The sequence below is a fragment of the Nerophis ophidion genome, linkage group LG25 (genome assembly GCF_033978795.1).
Source record: "Nerophis ophidion isolate RoL-2023_Sa linkage group LG25, RoL_Noph_v1.0, whole genome shotgun sequence".
Lineage (NCBI taxonomy): Eukaryota > Metazoa > Chordata > Actinopteri > Syngnathiformes > Syngnathidae > Nerophis > Nerophis ophidion.
The window spans coordinates 13,644,531-13,667,486 of record NC_084635.1 but is presented as its reverse complement, the minus strand read 5'-3'; the positions used below and the strand labels follow the sequence as shown (position 1 = coordinate 13,667,486).

General features: G+C 39.2%; 1 protein-coding gene across 1 annotated transcript in view; it reads left to right on the top strand.

Moving 5' to 3' along the window:
* Positions 1–22,956, top strand: part of myo9aa (myosin IXAa) — a 328,362-nt gene that overhangs the window by 212,326 nt on the left and 93,080 nt on the right. The window contains exons 15-17 of the mRNA XM_061887012.1: positions 2,460–2,579; positions 14,369–14,444; positions 21,678–21,818. Of these exons, the coding sequence (XP_061742996.1) occupies positions 2,460–2,579; positions 14,369–14,444; positions 21,678–21,818 (337 nt within the window). The remainder of the gene's footprint in view (positions 1–2,459; positions 2,580–14,368; positions 14,445–21,677; positions 21,819–22,956) is intronic.

The window sequence follows — 22,956 nt, the reverse complement described above, 5'->3', positions numbered from 1 at the left end:
AACCGCTAAACTGCCATCCTCGTATGGCCGACACGCACACTCATTGTCACTATCCCTGATGTGCACTCACAGTTTGAAATCACAAAAGGTCGCTACAATGATTAAAGTACACTTACTTTACCTTGTGGATTAATCTTGTCAGCGTTCAGCGGAAGGCAGGGAGGGCAGTGTCGACAACGCTGTACATTCAAAACACTACATTTTGGTCCACACAAGATGTAATAGCGATTTTTTAGTTGGATTTTGGTCTTTCATCTTCAAGACGCTTTCTGACTGTCTCTTTAGATTGCACCGTTTTGTTTACATGCCAAAGTCCTCCTCCAAGCCAAGCCCCCTTCAACTGCGTCTCCACCCCGTCAGCAATGTTGTAGTTTTTAGCGCTTCCATATGGAGTCGATTGACAGATATGAATTATAACTACACAGTACTTTTATTACAAATCGCAACAGCGGAGCAATTTAGCATACATGAGCATGTACCAGCCAGAAAAATAAGGTACTTATTGGCTACAACTGGATTTTTTTTAATTGCAGGAGTTGCGCAAAGCTCTTTGGGTAAATTTCTACCATATATGGAGATATACACTGATGTAACATAGGCAAAATATGTTACTAAAGTCCCAAATTCCAAAATGTTCATTTTGAAGCGAGTTTGGAAAAAGTAAAACAATTGTTTTTTTAAATATCTTCACCACGATTTCAATTCACATTTTTGGGACTTATGGGGATCCCAAATTCACAAAAACAGGTACCATCATGTAAGACAGGGGTCACTAACCTTTTTGAAACCAAGAGCTACTTCTTGGGTACTGATTAATGCGAAGGGCTACCAGTTTGATACACACTTTAATAAATTGCCAGAAGTAGCCAATTTGCTCAATGTACCTTTAATAAATAAATCTATATATATATCTATATATATATATATATATATATATATATAAAAATGGGTATTTCTGTCTGTCATTCCATCGTATATATTTTTTTTGTTCTTTTAGGGAAGGTTTTTTTGTAGAGAATAAATGATGGAAAAACACACTTAATTGAACGGTTTAAAAGAGGAGAAAACACGAAAAAAATGAAAATAAAATTTTGTAACATAGTTTATCTTCAATTTCACTCTTTAAAATTCAAAATTCAACTGAAAAAAAGAAGAGAAAAACTAACTAATTCGAATCTTTTGGAAAAAATTTAAATAAGAATTCATGGAATTTCATTAGTAATTCTTCCTGATTAAAATTAATTTTCGAATTTTGATGACGTTTTGAATAGTTTAAAATCCAATTTGCACTTTGTTAGAATATATAACAAATTGGACCAAGCTATATTTCTAACAAAGACAAATCATTATTTCTTCTAGATTTTCCAGAGAATTTTTTTTTAAAGAAATTCAAAAGACTTTCAAATAAAATTTGAATTTGATTTTACAGATTTTCTAGATTTGCCAGAATAATTTTTTTGAATTTTAATCATAATAAGTTTAAAAAAATATTTCACAAATATCCTTCATCGAAAAAACAGAAGCTAAAATGAAGAATTAAATTAAAATGTTTTTATTATTCTTTCCTATAAAAAAAAAATACTCGAACATTGATTTAAATATTCAGGAAAGAAGAGGAAGGAATTTAAAAGGTATGTGTTTAAAAGTCCTAAAATCATTTTTAAGGTTGTATTTTTTCTCTAAAATTGTCTTTCTGCAAGTTATAAGAAGCAAAGTAAAAAAATAAATGAATTTAAAAAGGTGAAGACCAAGTCTTTAAAATATTTTCTTGGATTTTCAAATTCTATTTGAGTTTTGTTTCTCTTAGATTTAAAAATGTCGAGCAAAGCGAGACCAGCTTGCTAGTAAATAAATACAATTTAAAAAAATAGAAGCAGCTCACTGGTAAGTGCTGCTATTTGAGCTATTTTTAGAACAGGCCGGGGGCGACTCATCTGGTCCTTACGGGCGACTTGGTGCCCGCGGGCACCGCGTTGGTGACCCCTGATGTAAGAAAAGTTGGTTTTGCATATTAGGGCCCCTTTACTGTCCAAATAAGTACGTCCACCTCACTGTAACGTCACAACTCTGCAAACAGAGGCATCCAAAACTGCGTTCAAGCTCAGGCTAAAATGCTTGAACCTTAGGAGTTGATGCTTTGGCATTATTTAACACGAATATCCAACATTTTTAGGTCAGAAAGGACAAAATTTATCATAGGTTTCCTTTGACTCAGTGCAAAAAAGTGCAGACGCATTTTGTGTGTTTGAGCAAAAAGACATGCATTAAACATACTTTTCAATGTAACACATGTTCTCTCCAAAAGTCCTGCACAGGTTTCTCTCCAGTAGAAAGTTGCATCTCTTTTTCTTCACTGTCTAATCTTTCCTCTCTCCCTCTCTCTCTTTTTGCCCCGTGTGTTGTATGTCCTTTTGTTCCTTTCTTCCGCTCTCCTCTTTCTTTCCTTTTGCTTCTCAAAGGGCATGATGAAGCCGCTCCCTGTGCAGTTTTGAAAAGTGTGGATAGTTTTAGCTTTCTGCAGCACCCTGTGCATCAAAGAAGCTTAGAGATCCTGCAGAGATGCAAAGAGGAGAAGCACAGTAAGGATGCCAAATATAAAAACTCCTCCTCTCCACCTTTCAGACCACATAACCTGGGAAACTTGGGATAAGGGATGAGGCCGACCAACATCGACTTAACTGCACTGTACCGCAGCTCCAAAATATCATGAAGCAAGCAAAGGGGAACTGCACTTTTTGAAAATGTTGCTTATCATTCACAATCCTTATATAAAGCAAAAAGACATATGTTTTTATTTTCTTTTTTTCTTACGCATTCTAAGTTGTAAAATAGTGCGAGGTGGCCAACAATACTATAATACTCTATTTACACGTTGTGACCTAGATATTAACAACTTATTAGCGGTATTGCTATTACCCGTAACAGTTAGAGATGTAGTAGAAGTTAGAAGCATTAAAGCACCATCTTAAAACGCAATTGCCTTTAAGTAGACCTCTTTTTAGAACAGTTGATCTGCCGCTTCTCTTTTATGCTCTCCTGCGTGGAGAGGTTATCAAGTGGCCACGTATCAGTTTCCATGGAGTATGCGCTAGCTGTTACCCACATCGGGGCGGTATAGTTGGTTGGTAGAGCGGCTGTTCCAGCAACTTCAGGGTTGCAGGTTCGATCCCCGCTTCCGCCATCCTAGTCACTGCTGTTGTGTGCTTGGGCAAGACACTTTACCCACCTGCTCCCGGTGCCATCCACACTGGTTTAAAAAAATGTAAGTTAGATATTGGGATTCACAATGTAAAGCGCTTTGAGTCACCTGAGAAAAGTGCTATATAAATACAATTTACTCACTTCACTTAATCTGTGTCCCTCCCCAGGTTCTAATTGTTCCAATAGGCTTGAGTTTTTGCTTGCCCGAATGTGGGTTCAGATCCGAGTACGTCGTTGTGGTGTGTGAAGCCCTTTGAGGCACTTGTGCTTAAGGGATATGCAAATAAATATTGACGGTTAGTGGTTAGTGCTTAGCGCTCGTGTATCACAATAAGAACGATCCGGGTTTGATTCCCGAGCTCGGGGACTTTCTGTGTGGAGTTTGCATGTCCTCCCCGTGACTGCGTGGGTTCTTTCCGGAATTTCTCCCGCCTCCAAAAACATGCACTTGGGGATAGGTTAACTGGCGACACTAAATTGGCCCTAGTGTGTAAATGTGACTGTGAATGTTGTTTATCTGTACTGGCCCTGCAATGGGGTAGTGACTTGTCCAGTGTGTACTCCGTCTTCCGCCTGAGTGCAGCTAAGATAGGCTCCAAACCCCCCGCGGCCCCGAAAAAGACGTGGTAGACAATGGACGGATGGATGAATGATTGGTGGCGGTATAGCTCGGTTGGTAGAGTGGCTGTGCCAGGAACTTCAGGGTTGCAGGTTCGATCCCCGCTTCCGCCATCCTAGTCACTGCCGTTGTGTCCTTGGGCAAGACACTTTACCCACCTGCTCCCAGTGCCACCCACACTGGTTTAAATGTAACTTAGATGTTGGGTTTCACTATGTAAAGCACTTTGAGTCACTAGAGAAAAAGCGCTATATAAATATAATTCACTTCACTTCACTTTATTGGTTGTAATCGCTAACACAGAAGAACTACTTTTAGAGGCGCTGTAAATACAAAGAGGTAAACTACCTTATGCAGCTATTGACATACTGAGCCCGTGAGCTGCTGCATGGCCTCTAAGTTGGTGAAAGTTAATTCTAAGATTATAAAAAGTATTACTGTAGTAGAAGTTTGTGGCCATAAAACTAGTAGTTGGTCAACTTTGACATTCAACTTAGAGATGGCGAGAATGATGGCTTTTCGTTTTTTGGTTGATTTTTTTGTTATTTGTGTGAAGGTTTTAATTGATTCTTCTTATCAATGGGAACATTTAAACATCCCATCCAATGGTATCCCCGTAAGAGCAGACATTGTATAGTAAGTGACCGTTTTATTATGTTTGTAGTTTTTATTTTTTGTTTAGCACTTTTCAATACATCCTACTTGTTTGGTCAGTCTATCACTCAGCTTGTAAAACTTGTAGTTCATCCTCCCTATACTCAGGCTCAAAATTATAAGGTTCTGGATCATCGTTTCTCCCAAAGTAGTTGTCTGTCTCTCATGAAGTCCGCCATGATCAGTATGTATTGTTGTTGAAGGAAATAGTGAACGTTGTGATGCGTATGCGAATAGTGCATGTTATTATTATTTTGTTACTACATTAAATATATACTCACAGTGTGTGGATAAAACGTTGGTGGAGGGTTTTGGATGTTTTTTAGCGCGCTTTGTAGGCACATAGAGCGATTCTCATTACATTCATTGTTCGCTGACTCTTGCTGGCATATATTTCATACTTGCCAACCCTCCCGGATTTTCCGGTAGACTCCCGAAATTCAGCGCCTCTCCCGAAAACTTCCCGGGACAAATTTTCTCACGAAAATCTCCCTAAATTCAGGCGGAGCTGGAGGCCATGCCCCCTCCAGTTCCATGCAGACTTGACTCAATGTTGTGACCCTCTTAAACAGGACGATACTGCCATCTACTACTGTACATAGAATAGAATGTAAATATATTCTACATTTAAGTGCGGTCAAGGAACATATGCATTAGGGAGTCTGTTCTGAAGCCCACAGTAAAGTGACGTAACTCCATCACTTCGCCTGGTTATTGACTCCAACCCAATATATTACACCGTCGACGAGCAAAATGAAGAAATACGCTTGCAAGTCCCAGAATGATTGGAAACAAGAATTTCAGTTTATCCAGGAGAGTTTGAAGGGGAAGGTGTATGTTGCCTGTAAATTTTGTAGAACAGACATCTCCATTGAACACATCGGCCGAACGGATATACTCAGCCATGAACGGTCAAGTCAGCGAAGCACAAAGCGTCCGCAGCGCAGCATCGTTCACAACCCAGTATTACGGCCCACCTCGCAAAATGGAGACCCGACGGTGTATCTTATGCTGAGACAAAGATGGCTATGCTGATAGCTGGAAGCAACATCCCGTTCTCATTTGCGGATGTCTACAACAAATCCGTGAAGGATGTTCCCGGATTCGGAGATCGCTCGCCAATACGCAAACAGCAGAACAAAGGTTACTCAAATAGTGAAAGGTAAGTGTTGTTGTTGTTTTTTAGTAACCAGCAAGCACAGTACAGTTAAGAGAACAACTGTGTTTTTATTACTGTGTATTTGATAGGTGCCGTCAGAAGTTCAACTATTTATTTCATTTATATACATAATAAAATAAATATATATAGCTAGAATTCACTGAAATTTAAGTATTTCATACATATATATATATATATATATATGTATATATATATATATATATATATATATATATATATATATGTATATGTGAAATACTCGAGTTTGTGAATTATACGCCACCCGTCTTAACCACGCCTCTGCCCCACCCACCACCTCCCAAAATCGGAGGTCTCAAGGTTGGCAAGTATGATATATTTACAAGTTAGAATGCATTAAAAAAAAAAAAACGTGTGCTTTTTCACAAAAGGATTGTGAATGATGGACAAAAATCCCCCCAAAAAGTGCAGTTCCCCTTTAATGACAAAACTTAATTACATTTTTTGTCATTTTTGTCTACAAACCCTCAGTTTCTTTTGGATTAGACAAGATGCTTGTTGGTCTCTCTCCTTCTGCCGTCCTTCTCTACCTTGCATTACATACCTAGCCTTTTTTTCTCTGCATGCTGTTGATAGGCATGCTTCAGCCACCATTACTCTAAATATTTGCACTGGTAGTACAGAGATGCATGTTGCTCGTGCTTTGTCAAGACACAGTAATAACCTTGCATTTATATCCACGTTGACCTTGGGTGTAGTCGCTTGTCCGTCGCAGCACAGAATCAAGTCCCATTGTTGCACTTACTAATACACATGCTGGTAATGGTGATTGAAGACTGATAGTTGGGACACGTACGGTGCATCCGGAAAGTATTCACAGCGCTTCACTTGTTCCTCATTTTGTTATGTTATAGCCCAGTGGTTCTCAACATTTTTTCTTTGATGTACCCCCTGTGAACGTTGTTTTGTTTCAAGTACCCCCTAATCCGAGCAAATCATTTTTGGTTGAAAAAAAGAGATAAAGATTAAAATGCAGCACTATGTCGTCAGTTTCTGATTTATTAAATTGTATAACAGTGCAAAATATTGCTCATTTGTAGTGGTCTTTCTTGAACTATTTGGAAAAAAACGTAAAAATAACTTAAAAACTTGTTGAAAAATACACAAGTGATTTAATTATAAATAAAGATTTCTACACATAGAAGTAATCATCAACTTAAAGTGCCCTCTTTGGGATTGTAATAGAGATCCATCTGGATTCATGAACTTAATTCTAAAAATGTCTTCACAAAAAAAATAAATCGATAACATCATTATTTATGGAACGTGTCCACAAAAAATATAGCTGTCAACACTGATTATTGCATCGTTGCATTTCTTTTCACAGTACCGGTTTAGCTCGGTTGGTAGAGCGGCCGTGCCAGCAACTTGAGGGTTGCAGGTTCGATTCCCGCTTCCACCATCCTAGTCACTGCCGTTGTGTCCTTGGGCAAGACACTTTACCCACTTGCTCCCAGTGCCACCCACACTGGTTTGAATGTAACTTAGATATTGGGTTTCACTATGTAAAGCGCTTTGAGTGACTAGAGAAAAAGCGCTATATAAATATAATTCACTTCACTTTATGAACTTACATTCATATTTCAATAAATATATTCATAAAGGATTTATGAATTGTTGCTATTTTTAGAATATTTAAAAAAAATCTCACGTACCCCTTGACATACCTTCAAGTACCCCCAGGGGTACGTGTACCCCCATTTGAGAACCACTGTTGTAGCCTTATTCCCAAATGGAATACATTTATTTTTGTCCTCAAAACTCTGCAGGCAATACCACATATTGACAATATAAATATATATATTTTTTAAACAATTTTGCAAATTTATAAATGATAAAAAACAAAATCACATGCACATAAGTATTCCAAATTCACATTATTTCCTCATTACTTTGTTGATTCACTTTTGGCAGCAGTTACAGCCTGAAGTATTTTTGTACAGAGACATCCTGGATAAAAACCAACGCTTCCATTCCAACCTGATGGAGCTAGAGGGGTGCTGCAAAGAGGAGTGGGCTAAACCACCCAAATGTGTGCCAAGCTTGTGGCATCGTATTGAAAAAGACTTGAGGCTGTAATTGCAGCCACAGTTGCATCAACAAAGTATTGAGCAAAGGCTTGTTTTTGTTTTTCATTTCTGATAAATTTGCAATATTGTTAAAAAAAAAAAAGTTTCACATTGTCATAATGTGGTAGTTGAGGACAAAGAAGAATGTATTCCATTTTGGAATAGGGTTGTAACATAACAAAATTGAGAATAGGTGAAGCACTGTGAATACTTTCCAGATGCACTGTTTATATACCACCAATGTTCTTATATACTAGGGGTGTAACGGTACATGTATTCATATTCTGAGTTTCAAGTGTGTTTTTTTTCCATATCAAATGATCTGGACAGGAAGTTTTTATTGCACCATGTGTTTACTCGGTAGGCTTCACGGTGGCAGAGGGGTTAGTGCGTCTGCCTCACAATACGAAGGTCCTGCAGTCCTGGGTTCAAATCCAGGCTCGGGATCTTTCTGTGTGGAGTTTGCATGTTCTCCCCGTGAATGCGTGGGTTCCCTCCGGGTACTCCGGCTTCCTCCCACTTCCAAAGACATGCACCTGGGGATAGGTTGATTGGCAACACTAAATTGGCACTAGTGTGTGAATGTGAGTGTGAATGTTGTCTGTATATCTGTGTTGGCCCTGCGATGAGGTGGCGACTTGTCCAGGGTGTACCCCGCCTTCCGCCCGATTGTAGCTGAGATAGGCGCCAGCGCCCCCCGCAACCCCGAAAGGGAATAAGCGGTAGAAAATGGATGGGATGGATGGGTGTTTACTCGGTAATCAGATACAAAGGGTCACAAAACACCAAGTTTTGTTTGTTTATTTAGATGCCCATCTGCTATTTTTCCTGGGGTATAATATTTCAAAAATGTTTCTATACATGTACAGCATTCAGGCACAAATAAATGTACAAATTCACAGCACATATAGTACCACATTCGAAATAAAACACCTCCGAATAATTACATACAATTGTTATAATCATACAATCACACAACAGCCACAATAATGCAGTATTGTTTACAAAACAAAAGCTACACATATTTGCACACAGTCCAATTAAAAACTCGAAACTGACTGAAAAGAAAATTATTATTCATGTATAAATGTATAAAGTCTTAATCTTTTACAAAAATTTAATGAACTTATTCCTATGAACAAAAATTACAAACCGCGTTTCCATATGAGTTGGGAAATTGTGTTAGATGTAAATATAAACGGAATACAATGATTTGCAAATCATTTTCAAGCCATATTCAGTTGAATATGCTACAAAGACAACATATTTGATGTTCAAACTAATCAACATTTTTTTTTTTTTTTTTGCAAATAATCATTAACTTTAGAATTTGATGCCAGCAACACGTGACAAAGAAGTTGGGAACGGTGGCAATAAATACTGATAAAGTTAAGGAATGCTCATCAAACACTTATATGGAACATCCCACAGGTGTGCAGGCTAATTGCGAACAGTTGGGTGCCGTGATTGGGTATAAAAGCAGCTTCCATGAAATGCTAAATAATTCACAAACCAGAATGGGGCAAGGGTCACCACTTTGCAAGCCAATTTTCAAATAGTTTTAGAACAACATTTCTCAACGAGCTATTGCAAGGAATTTAGGGATTTTACCATCTACGGTCCGTAAAATCGTCAAAAAGTTCAGAGAATCTGGAGAAATCACTGCACGTAAGCGATGATATTACGGACTTTCGATCCCTCAGGCGGTACTGCATCAAAAACCGACATCAGTGTGTAAAGGATATCACCACATGGGCTCAGGAACACTTCATAAAACCCCTGTCAGTAACTACAGTTGGTCGCTACATCTGTCAGTGCAAGTTAAAACTCTACTATGCAAAGCCAAACCCAAATATCAACAATATCTTGAAACGCCGCCGGCTTGGCTGGGCCCGAGCTCACCTAAGATGGACTGATGCAAAGTGGAAAGGTGTTCTGTGGTCTGACGAGTCCACATTTCAAATTATATTTAAAAACAGAGGACGTGGTGTCCTCCAGAACAAATAGGAAAATAACCATTCGGATTGTTATAGGCGCAAAGTTCAAAAGCCAGCATCTGTGATGGAATGGGGGTGTATTAGTGCCCAAGGCATGGGTAACTTACACATCTGTGAAGGCACCATTAATGCTGAAAGGTCCATACAGGTTTTGGAGCAACAAATGTCGTCATCCAAGCAACGTTATCATGGACGCCCCTGCTTATTTTAGCGTGGCTTCGTTAAAATAGAGTGCGGGTACTTTCCTGGCCCGCCTGCAGTCCAGACCTGTCTTCCATCGAAAATATGTGGCGCATTATGAAGCGTGAAATACGACAGCGGAGACCCCGGCCTGTTGGAACGACTGAAGCTCTACATAAAACAAGAATGAGACAGAATTCCACTTTCAAAGCTTCACAATTATTTTCTTCAGTTCCCAAACGTTTGAGAAAAGGTGATGTAACACAGTGGTGAACATGTCCTTTCCCAACTACTTTGGCACGTGTTGCAGCCATGAAATTCTAAGTTGATTTTTATTTGCCCAAAAACATTTTTTTTATGAGTTTGAACATCTAATATCTTGTCTTTGTAGTGCATTCGATTAAATATGGGTTAAAAAGGATTTGCAAATCATTGTATTCCCTTTATATTTACAACACAATTTCCCAACTCATATGGAAACAGGGTTTGTAAGCAAGTGAATATTAAGCCACCATTGCTCTACACTTCAACGTCTAAACTGTGAAATGGTGATCCTCATAACTAATAAAAACACAAATATTTGTCTTAAAGTACCGTATTTTTCGGACTATAAGTCGCAGTTATTTTCATCGTTTGGCCGGGGGTGCGACTTATACTCAGGAGCGACTTATGTGTGAAATTATTAACACATTACTGTAAAATATCAAGTAATATTATTTAGCTCATTCACGTAAGAGACTAGACGTATAAGATTTCATCGGATTTAGTGATTAGGAGTGACAGATTGTTTGGTAAACGTATAGCATGTTCTATATGTTATAGTTATTTGAATGACTCTTACCATAATATGTTACGTTAACATACCAGGCACCTTCTCCGTTGGTTATTTATGGCATTTTAAATTGCCTTTCCAATGTCTATTATTGGTGTTGGGTTTTATCAAATAAATTTCCCCAAAAAATGCGACTTATACTCCAGTGCGACTTATATATGTTTTTTCCTTCTCTATTATGCATTTTCGGCCGGTGCGACTTAAACTCCCAAAAATACGGTACATGTTAACAAATGTTTCGCCTTTAAAAGCTGCGACTATGAATGCTGCACTTTAAGAACCTATATTTCCTTAAAAAAATCACTCATAGTTTCACACTTTTACTGTTGCATTGTGGGACTTACAGTTGTGCAATAATAACTCAGCTTACGGGTTTAATTTTACTCTGATGGATGCCAACACAGCATTCTGTACCTCCCCTAAAAAAAAAAACACAATTTCAATATGTAACAGGCTTTTTAATAGGAAAAAAAGTAAGTTTTTTACAATTAAGTTTTGTTGAAAAGAAATACAATAGAATTTACTACAAGCAGTACATTAGTTGTTTGAAGTAATGTAATCATAATGTGGTTTCCTTCTTTAATATCATAAATATCATCCACTTCTTCTTCTCGGCCCTGTCCTTCACACTCAATTTATTTGTTGCTGTCAGTGGACAAACAAAGTTGATAAGAAGGCTGAAGGAAGCCAGCGAGGCATTCAATGTTTTGTTTGGATCTTACGGGGTTCACTGTGACACTCGCTACGCCAACACGCAGTGGAAGGCTCGTAACCCAAATTTTTGTGATCAGCCGAAAGAAAGAAAAACAAAAAAATCCCACAAAATACAAATTGATGTATTTAAATAAATAAATAATCCAAACGGTAACTATATATTTTTTGTAGAAACTCTTATCCCCCCAAAAAACGTAAGCTGTGATGCTTGTAAGCCGAAGTACAACTGTAAATATTATTTATTATTTTTTGGCAAAGTGTTTTTACGTTTTCTGTACACTTACTGTACGATGAATCAACCAAAATCGTGACTTTACAGTCGGTAGGATCTAGTTGAATATTTGGGTTCTATCTGGGGTGACTATTGGATCCAGAATAGATTCTTGATTCAAACCGATGTATTATTTGATATAATAACTATAATGATTTTATTTTATTTTTTTACACAAGTTACATGTTAATAAGCCCCTTCTGGTTGAACAAAGATGGCCTTAAACTACCTTTTTAAAGGCCTACTGAAACCCACTACTACCGACCACACAGTCTGATAGTTTATATATCAATGATGAAATATTAACATTGCAACACATGCCAATACGGCCTTTTTAGTTTACTAAATTGCAATTTTAAATTTTGCGCAGAAGTATCTTGCTAAAACGCGTGCGCGTTACATCACGCATTGTAGAGGACAGTTTGGTCCAGCACCGTTCACAGCTATAAGTCGTCTCTTTTCATCGCATAATTACACATTATTATGGACATCTGTGTTGCTGAATCTTTTGCAATTTGTTCAATTAATAATGGAGACGTCAAAGAAGAAAGATGTAGGTGGGAAGCGGTGTATTGCGGCCGCCTTTAGCAACACAAACACAGCCGGTGTTTCCTTGTTTCTTTGTTTACATTCCCGAAAGATGACTGTGAAGCTTTACTATGGAACAGAGCGGTCAAGCGAACATGGTTCCCTACCACATGTCAACCGCAGGGTTTCGGTGAGAAAATGGTGGTAATATATCGGCTCTTAACGTAGACATGAGCGGAGAGCTTGCGTCGTTCCTCCTGCACCTATCAAAGAGGCAGCTGCGACTCTCTTGCCTCCTCCCACCGGCCACCCTGACCGTCGGATGCTTCCACCGTTGTTGAAGGGAAAAAAATTAAAAATCTCAGCCCGGCCCGACCGGCTGCCTTCGCCTCGTCGAGAAACCTGGCTTCCCTTGGAGACACTGGTGGCCACCACACCTGTGGCCACACCCCTTCGACTTTCAGGTACGACCATATAATCTCACTAAAACACTAGTAGCACAATAAGCAGATAAGGGATTTCCCAGAATTATCCTCGTAAATTTGTCTAATAACATCTGAATGGCTCTGCCGTCTCGTTTTTTTTTTTGTAGTCCTTCACTCTCACTTTCCTCGTTCACAAATCTTTCATCCTCGCTCAAATTAATGGGGAAATCGTTGTTTTCCCGGTCCGAATCGCTCTCGCTGCTGGTGGCCATGATTGTAAACAATGTGATGATGTGGGGAGCTCCACAACCTGTGACATCACGCGCACATCGTCTGCTACTTCCGGTACAGGCAAGACTTTTTTATTAGCGAAGAAAAGTTGCGAACTTTATCGTCGATGTTCTCTACTAAATCCTTTCAGCAAAAATATGGCAATATCGCGAAATGATCAAGTATGACACATAGAATGGACCTGCTATCCCTGTTTAAATAAGAAAATAGCATTTCAGAAGCCCTTTAAATATTGACTAACAAAAAAAGTAAAAAGAAACAATGAAAAATATATAAATACATATATGTATGTATATATATATATATATTTATATATGTACACGTATGTATGTATGTATGTATAAGCGATTCATATGGCCCCATTCAAGTGTGGATCTCGCGTAGGAGTAAGGGGGTGGGAGTTTATCGTTTGAATTGCATTCTTCTGAAAATGATGCAACATAGCAACGGACACCATGGTCAAAGTTGGAATTGCCACAAAACACATTTTGAGATATTCAACACTCTGCTGCCATCTGGCGGCTGAAGTGGATAATGCACGCCCCAAATCCGTCACGTTTCATGTGTCAGGTAAACCGCGACGACTGGGGCCATTTGAATCCCCTTCCTACTGTGTGTACAGTTCAATATTCAGTATCGTTACACCCCTATTATATACTGTGCGACACATATAGATAGGTTCGGGTTCTATTATGTCACTTCCATGCGTCAGTTTTTTTGTTTTTCTCATGTTAAAATGTGTTTGTGTCTTTTTTGTTTTGTTTTGTGCCGTCCTGCAGCTCCCGACGAGAGTGAAAATGTACAAATTGACGAAACTGAAAACGGTATAGCTTTATTAGCCATCTGATAGATTATTTTTTTTAGTAAGGATAGCACACTGTAGTTCTGTGATTTTGCATCCCCTTTTTCTTGCTGGATAAAAAAAAAAACAGTTCCCTGCTGTAATTGTGACCTTATCACCACACTGCCATCACACTTAAGTATACTTTTTAATGCACTGTTCAATTCACTTTTTTTTTTTTGTGACATTTTAACATTTTCAATTCTAAGAACATTAACTACATGCCAACACAATGCTGTTTTTGAGATGATTAACATAAAAAAAAAAGCACAAATAAATGTTGATCGTCCATATTTTGACACTAACAAGAGTAACTTGTTTTAACCTCCACCGGCCTTTTCTTTCAGTGATAAATAAATTGCACTGAAAGGGCTCGTAACACACTAATAACACTCAAATGTCTGTTTTGTAACGACTTACAGCACCAGTCAAACGTTTCGACACATTTTCTCTTGCAATGACGTGAGAAGCCGGTGTTCAGACTTTTGACTGGTACCGTAGATTTGGAATGATGTGACGCTCACACAATCTTGTCTGTTGGCGACCAGGTGTGAGCAGAAGGAGTCCTCGTTCGCCGTTGTCAGACCTTCAGGGGAGCAACACCATCAATGAGAAATCTCCTCGGTGAGTGATTTTTAGTCAGAACATCCAACCAAAATCATGTTGTTTTTGTCTTCAATCACACGATTACACTCCTGCAACATCAATAATCAGACTGCATTTTTTAATCAATCAATCAATCAATCACAGTTTATTTATATAGCCCTGAATCACAACAACATCCCATGATCTGAACCCACATTTTTCCTGGAAATGCACAGAATTACTACAGTAAATATATTAGAATATGGTAAATAAATAAATGGGTTGTACTTGTATAGCGCTTTTCTACCTTCAAGGTACTCAAAGCGCTTTGACACTACTTCCACATTTACCCATTCACACACACATTCACACACTGATGGAGGGAGCTGCCATGCAAGGCGCTAACCAGCACCCATCAGGAGCAAGGGTGAAGTGTCTTGCTCAAGGACACAACGGACGTGACGAAGTTGGTACTAGGTGGGATTTGAACCAGGGACCCTCGGGTTGCACACGGCCACTCTCCCACTGCGCCACGCCGTCCCGGTGTAAAAGTTATTTAATGTAAGGAGTTGAATTCAGACTAAAAGACCAATTAAAGCCTCAGGATGTTTTTGTAGTTTATTTGCTGATTAAAGGGCACACCAGTTGGTGCCAATCATTACTTTTAAATGTATCCATTTTTGTATATATTGTATTATTATTAGTAGTATTATTTTTATCGATTTATAATTTTTATAAGTAATAATTGCGATTCATGTGATTTTTTTTTTTTTTGTGTGTGACTTTTAAAAATGTTTTTAACTCCCCTAATTCAGTGGTTCTCAAATGGGGGTACGCGTACCCCTGGGGGTACTTGAAGGTATGCCAAGGGGTACGTGAGATTTTTTTTTAAATATTCTAAAAATAGCAACAATTAAAAAAATCCTTTATACATATATTTATTGAATAATACTTCAACAAAATATGAATGAAAGTTCTAAAACAGTGGAAAAAAATACAACAATGCAATATTCAGTGTTGACAACTAGTCTTTTTTGTGGACATGTTCCATAAATATTGATGTTAAAGATTTTGTCATGAGCCGCTGGATTTTGAGTTTGTTCCGTTACCATAGTTTCTGATTTGGTCCACCTGCTACTTGTTTCTTGACGCGCACCTGTGTTTATTGAATCACGTTCTGTATTTAAGCCTGCCCTTTCCATTCACTCGTCCTCTCCTCGTAGATTTGTGTCGCATACAGTTTGTGTTTCACGAGTGACGACTCGGCTGTCTTATTTCTGGACTTGTTAGCTTCCGTGCTTAGCCGTTTGTGTTTCCTAGCTCCTATGCTAGCGCTTTGTTTTGCCTTTTGTCCCAACTGCAAGTTGTTTCTGTTCTTAGTCTGTTTTTAGTTTTAATAAACCAATAGTTCTTACTTTTACGCTGTGTCCGTGCCCGATCTTTACCCTGAAAGAGCGCCACCCGCACCACGATGCCAGCCAAGCGTCACAGATTTCTTTTTTGTGAAGAAATGTTTAGAATTAAGTTCATGAATCCAGATGGATCTCTATTACAATCCCCAAAGAGGGCACTTTAAGTCGATGATTACTTCTATGTGTAGAAATGTTTATTTATAATTGTATCACTTGTTTATTCTTCAACAAGTTTTTAGTTATTTTTATATATTTTTTTCCAAATAGTTCAAGAAAGACCACTACAAATGAGCAATATTTTGCACTGTTATACAAATTAATAAATCAGAAACTGATGACATAGTGCTTTATTTTACTTCTTTATCTCCTTTTTTCAACCAAAAATGCTTTGCTCTGATTAGGGGGTACTTGAATTAAAAAAATGTTCACAGGGGGTACATCACTGAAAAAAGGTTGAGAACCACTGGATTAAAGGGCACAACAGTAGGTGCCAATCATTACGTCCGACACTGATTGTTATTTATTACTTCGGTACTCTTGTCTTGTTCTGTATATTGTACAGTATTTTGTATTTCTACGGTGTTTTGTATATTGTACAGGATTGCTTGTTATTTTTATTGGATAGTAGTCTGTTTATTCCAATTGTTAGTTTTTCCTTTATTACCTCTTGTGTTATTTATTTTACCCCATATTTGTTCCCACAACCGCAACTTAAGTTGGAGTCTTTAATCACGTTGTATGCAAATTTAATGACAATAAAGTATATTCTATTCTATTTTATTCTATTACTTTTAAATTTCTCAATTTTTGTACATATTGTATTATTATTATTATTATCGATTTATAATTGTTATCAGTAATATTTGCAATTCATGCGATTTTTTTTTTTTTTTTTTAATATATTACAATTTTTTTTAACTCTCCTAATTTATAATTTATTACAAGTAGCTAAATATCTTTATGCAGTTGCGTAGTCAATGAGCAAGACTGCATGACATTTCTACTGTATTTCCTTCATGCACGTTTTACAATAAAATATTATTTTCCATACATGATCACAACTTTGGGTATTGAGACGGAATTGAGCTGCAGTCAAGATGAGATGAGACCATAAACCGCATGTGCTGTGACCCGCTGACACTCGACTCCGACACTCCCCTCATTAGCTTTCGAGCGTGAGATTAGCAGTGCACGACCATGACTTGTCGCAAGCCAAGACCGCTTTTGTTCGACACACTCAGCGGGTGTTAAATCCCCCCCTTAATGTGATTTGCAACCCCTGCGCCGCTTTGTCTCCTTTTCTTGCGCCCGCACCCTCATCTCGTCAAATTAATCGAGCAGCTGCTTCCTCGGTGATGTAAAGTCACAGCCATGCATTGGAGCGAGGTGGCCAGGGTGTGATAAATATTCAGTCCCGGCAGGGTGCTTGTCAGCCGCCCGGCCCAGCACTCACTGTATTGCTTTATGGAGCTCCTGTGGAGCCCATGGGGTCAACCGTCAACACAACAGCCGTATTTTACACCACCCTTTGCACGAGGTGATGATCAACTTGGGGGAAATTCTGCCTTACATTTTAGGATGGATGTAATCGGAGGAATAGTGCTTAGTTTTTTTTTTCCATTATGCAATGTTTAGTTCAGTGATGATACTCCGAAGGATGCAGAAACTACACAATGTCTTAACAGCTAAAAGTGATGCTTCTGCACAGGGGACAGCGTGTTACACACAGACAACTGGAGGCTTGACAAGTCACATGAATCATAATCACACAGGTTGCCATGACTGGAAGCATGTGCACGGGCCTGCTGGGATTTTGGATGCGAGAGGATGAATCAGTACACTCGCTGTGTTAGTTTCGTATATATACTACCGTATTTTTCGGAGTATAAGTCGCTCCGGAGTATAAGTCGCACCTGCCGAAAATGCATAATAAAGAAGGAAAAAAATATATATAAGTCACACTGGAGTGTAAGTCGCATTTTTTGGGGAAATTTATTTGAACAAAACCATGAATAGTCATTTCAATCAATCAATCAATGTTTACTTATATAGCCCTAAATCACTAGTGTCTCAAAGGGCTGCACAAACCACTACGACATCCTCGGTAGGCCCACATAAGGGCAAGGAAAACTCACACCCAGTGGGACGTCGGTGACAATGATGACTATGAGAACCTTGGAGAGGAGGAAAGCAATGGATGTCGAGCGGGTCCAACATGATACTGTGAAAGTTCAATCCACAATGGATCCAACACAGTCGCGAGAGTCCAGTCCAAAGCGGATCCAACACAGCAGCGAGAGTCCCGTTCACAGCGGAGCCAGCAGGAAACCATCCCAAGCGGAGGCGGATCAGCAGCGCAGAGATGTCCCCAGCCGTTACACAGGCGAGCAGTACATGGCCACCGGATCGGACCGGACCCCCTCCACAAGGGAGAGTGGGACATAGGAGAAAAAGAAAAGAAACGGCAGATCAACTGGTCTAAAAAGGGAGTCTATTTAAAGGCTAGAGTATACAAATTAGTTTTAAGGTGAGACTTAAATGCTTCTACTGAGGTGGCATCTCGAACTTTTACCGGGAGGGCATTCCAGAGTACTGGAGCCCGAAAAATTTGAAAGGCAATTTAAAATAAATAAAGAATAGTGAACAACAGGCTGAATAAGTGTACGTTATATGAGGCATAAATAACCAACTGAGAAGGTGCCTGGTATGTTAACGTAACATATTATGGTAAAAGTCATTCAAATAACTATAACATATAGAACAGGGGTGTCAAACTCAAATTAAAAACTGAACAAAGCTGCGGGCCAAGGTTGAACAAATTAACCTTTTAATAGGGACCCAAACAAGTTTTGCAATGAATATTGAACAAGCAAGGCTTAAACAGGGCAGCACGGTTGTACAGTGGTTAGTGCATCTGCCTCACAATACGAAGGTCCGGAGTAATCCTGGGTTCTATCCCGGGCTCGGGATCTTTCAGTGTGGAGTTTGCATGTTCTCCCCGTGACTGCGTGGGTTATATAACGTAATAGTGCAAAATCAACTTTCAAAAAACAAACGAAAAAACATCACTGGTATATTAAATAAAACGTAATTTAAAAAATTAATGCCTCTTTTCAATTTGCAGCCTTATGAGGTAAATATCAACATTAACATTTTCCGCAGGCTAATACATTTTAAAATAATATACAAATTATAATAGGGACGGCGTGGCGCAGTGGAAGAGTGGCCGTGCGCAACCCGTGCGTCCCTGGTTCAATTCCCACCTAGTACCAACCTCGTCACGTCCGTTGTGTCCTGAGCAAGACACTTCACCCTTGCTCCTGATGGGTGCTGGTTGGCGCCTTGCATGGCAGCTCCCTCCATCAGTGTGTGAATGTGTGTGTGAATGGGTAAATGTGGAAGTAGTGTCAAAGCGCTTTGAGTACCTTGAAGGTAGAAAAGCGCTATACAAGTACAACCCATTTATCATTTATTTATTAAATTAAGTGGGCGGGGTTTGGTGGTAGCGGGGGGTGTATATTGTAGCATTCCGGAAGAGTTAGTGCTGCAAGGGGTCCTGGGTATTTGTTCTGTTGTGTTTATGTTGTGTTACGGTGCGGGGGTTTCCCGAAATGCGTTTTGTCATTCTTGTTTGGTGTGGGTTCACAGTGTGGCGCATATTTGTAACAATGTTAAAGTTGTTTATACGGCCACCCTCAGTGTGACCTGTATGGCTGTTGACCAAGTATGTGTGTGTGAAAGCCGCATATATTATGTGACTTGGCCAGCACGCTGTTTATGTGGAGGAAAAGAGGACGTGACGGCATGTTGTAGAGGACAGTGCCTTTAAGGCACGCTCCCAATATTGTTGTCCGGGTGGAAATCGGGAGAATGGTTGCCCAGGGAGATTTTCGGGAAGGGCACTAAACTTCGGGAGTCTCCCGGGAAAATCGGGAGGGTTGGCAAGTATGAGTATTAGCGGTGAATGTGGTGTTACCGGAGGGCCAACTCTAATGTTAATTTGTTATTTCCTCAAGGGCCAAATGAAATTCAACGGCGGGCCAGAGTTTGACACCCATGATATAGAACATGCTATACGTTTACCAAACAATCTGTCACTCCTAATCGCTAAATCACATGAAATCTTATACGTCTAGTCTCTTACGTGAATGAGCTAAATGATACTGATATTTTACGGTAATGTGTTAATAATTCCACACATAAGTCGCGCCCAAACTATGAAAAAAACTGCGACTTATAGTCCGAAAAATACGGTACGTGACCAGCGAAAAAGAAACTAATTGAACATAAACACAGATTTTTACTAAGGAAAATATGGTCTTGTAAAAGGAAAAACACTTTTTTGGGTGAATTTTGCCCGTCATTACCAATCCCTATATGAGACTTAAAGGCCTACTGAAACCCACTACTACCGACCATGCAGTCTGATCATTTATATATCAATGATGAAATATTAACATTGCAACACATGCCAATACGGCCTTTTTAGTTTACTAAATTGCAATGTTAAATTTCGCGCAAAGTATCCTGTTGAAAACGTCGGTGCGCGTGACGTCTCGGGTTGTAGCGGACATTTTTTTCCAGCCCGATCCAAGCTATAAGTAGTCTGCTTTAATCGCATAATTACACAGTATTCTGGACATCTGTGTTGCTGAATCTTTTGCAATTTGTTCAATTAATAATGGAGACGTCAAAGAAGAAAGATGTAGGTGGGAACCGGTGTATTGCGGCCGCCTTTAGTAACACAAACACAGCAGGTGTTTCCTTGTTTACATTCCCAAAGGTGAAGCTTTACTATGGAACAGAGCGGTTCCCGACCACATGTCAACTGGCAGGTTTCGGTGAGAAAATTGTGGTAATAAGTCGGCTCTTACCGTAGACATGAGCGGAGCTTGCGTCCTCCTGCAGCTGCGTACTCTCTTGCCTCTTCCCACCGGAGACACTAGCGGTCACCACACCCCTCCGACTTTCAGGTACCATATAATCTCACTAAAACACTAGTAACACAATAAGCAGATAAGGGATCTTCCAGAATTATCCTAATTAATGTGTCTAAAAACATCTGAATCGCTCCCACTGCCCTCACCCTTTTTTTTTTTTTTCTCTAGTCCTTCACTCTCACTATACTCATTTACGAATCTTTCATCCTCGCTCAAATTAATGGGGAAATCTACGCTTTCTCTGTCCGAATCGCTCTTGCTGCTGGTGGCTATTATTATAAACAATGTGAGGATGTGAGGAGCGCCACAACCCGTGACGTCACGCTATTTCCGGTAGAGGCAAGGCTTTTTTATTAGCGACCAAAAGTTGCGAACTTTATCGTCGATGTTCTCTACTAAATCCTTTCTGCAAAAATATGGCAATATCGTAAAATGATCAAGTATGACAAATAGAATGGACCTGCTATCCCCGTTTGAATAAGAAAATCTCATTTCAGTAGGCCTTTAAAAAAAATATATATAAAACTTGTAGCTCATCCTCTGTATATTCAGGCTCAAAAAATGTTCTGGATCATCGTTTATCCCAAAGTGGCAGCAAACACAGAACGTGCCTTCAATGCTGCTGTTGTTGTTGGGAGAATTCGTATAATCTGCTTGGTGCTCTGTGAAATGTGCCCATTGTATCACACTAAGGCTGTTTAATATTTTCTCCTTGATCGATTAATACATTTCTGACAATGTTAATCAAAACTGAGCGTTGTGGAGTTTTTTAAAAGGTCTCAGTGTATCACGGACTGTGCCCGTGTATCTAATATTGTAGCCCGGCCTTGCATCAACTCTGGCTTGGTGCAAAGCATTAAATCATGTCAATATGTTAAAAACAAAAATGATAGGATATGTGTGCATGTTTTTTTCGATAGGGGTTCACCAAGCCCTGGCTGGAACGGGCGTGTTGGGCGTCAGCGCCGCTTATCATCCAGCAGCTCCACGGCTGACGAAGATGGCGTCTTTCTCAACTCCGCCAGCAGCAAACTTCTAGAGCGAGCCCATGACATCCTGATGTAAGCACACACACTCCTTCTTTATTCTGTTCATGGTCAAAAGAATAATCACTCTTATTACATTAAAATCACAATTAATGATAATGATTATTCATTATGCCAGGGGTGTCAAACTAGTTTATGGCTGCCCTCACGTGTCTGTTTGTAGCAGTGAATATAGTGAATAATACCACTGTTACACAATTTGCAAAGTCAACCTAGTTTTTGTGCACCACACGATTCAATTTGATTCTAGTGGGAACCTACAGTGGGGCAAAAAAGTAATTAGTCAGCCACTGATTGTGCAAGTTCTTCCACTTAAAATGATGACAGAGGTTTGTAGTTTTCATCATAGGTACACATCAACTGTGAGAGACAGAATATGGGAAAAAAATCCAGGAATTCACATTGTAGGAATTTTGAAGAATTTATTTGTAAATTATGGTGGAAAATAAGTATTTGGTCAACCATTCAAAGCTCTCACTGATGGAAGGAGGTTTTGGCTCAAAATCTCACGATACATGGCCCCATTCATTCTTTCCTTAACACGGATCAATCGTCCTGTCCCCTTAGCAGAAAAACAGCCCCAAAGCGTGATGTTTCCACCCCCTTGCTTTCACAGTAGGTATGGTGTTCCTGGGATGGTATTCAGTATTTTTCTTCCTCCAAACACGACGAGTTGAGTTTATACCAAAATGGATACATGGATGATACAGCAGAGGATTGGGAGAATGTCATGTGGTCAAATGAAACCAAAATAGAACTTTTTGGTATAAACTCACTTCGTCGTATTTGGAGGAAAAAGAATACTGAGTTGCATCCCATGAACACCATACCTACTGTGAAGCATGGGGGTGGAAACATCATGCTTTGGGGCTGTTTTTCTACCAAGGGGACAGGACGATTGATCCGTGTTAAGGAAAGAATGAATGGGGCCATGTATCGTGAGATTTTGAGCCAAAACCTCCTTCCATCAGTGAGAGCTTTGAATGGTTGACCAAATACTTATTTTCCACCATAAATTACAAATAAATTCTTTAAAATTCCTACAATGTGAATTCCTAAATTTTTTTTTCATTCTGTCTCTCACAGTTGAAGTGTACCTATGATGAAAATTACAAACCTCTGTCATCATTTTAAGTGGGAGAACTTGCACAAT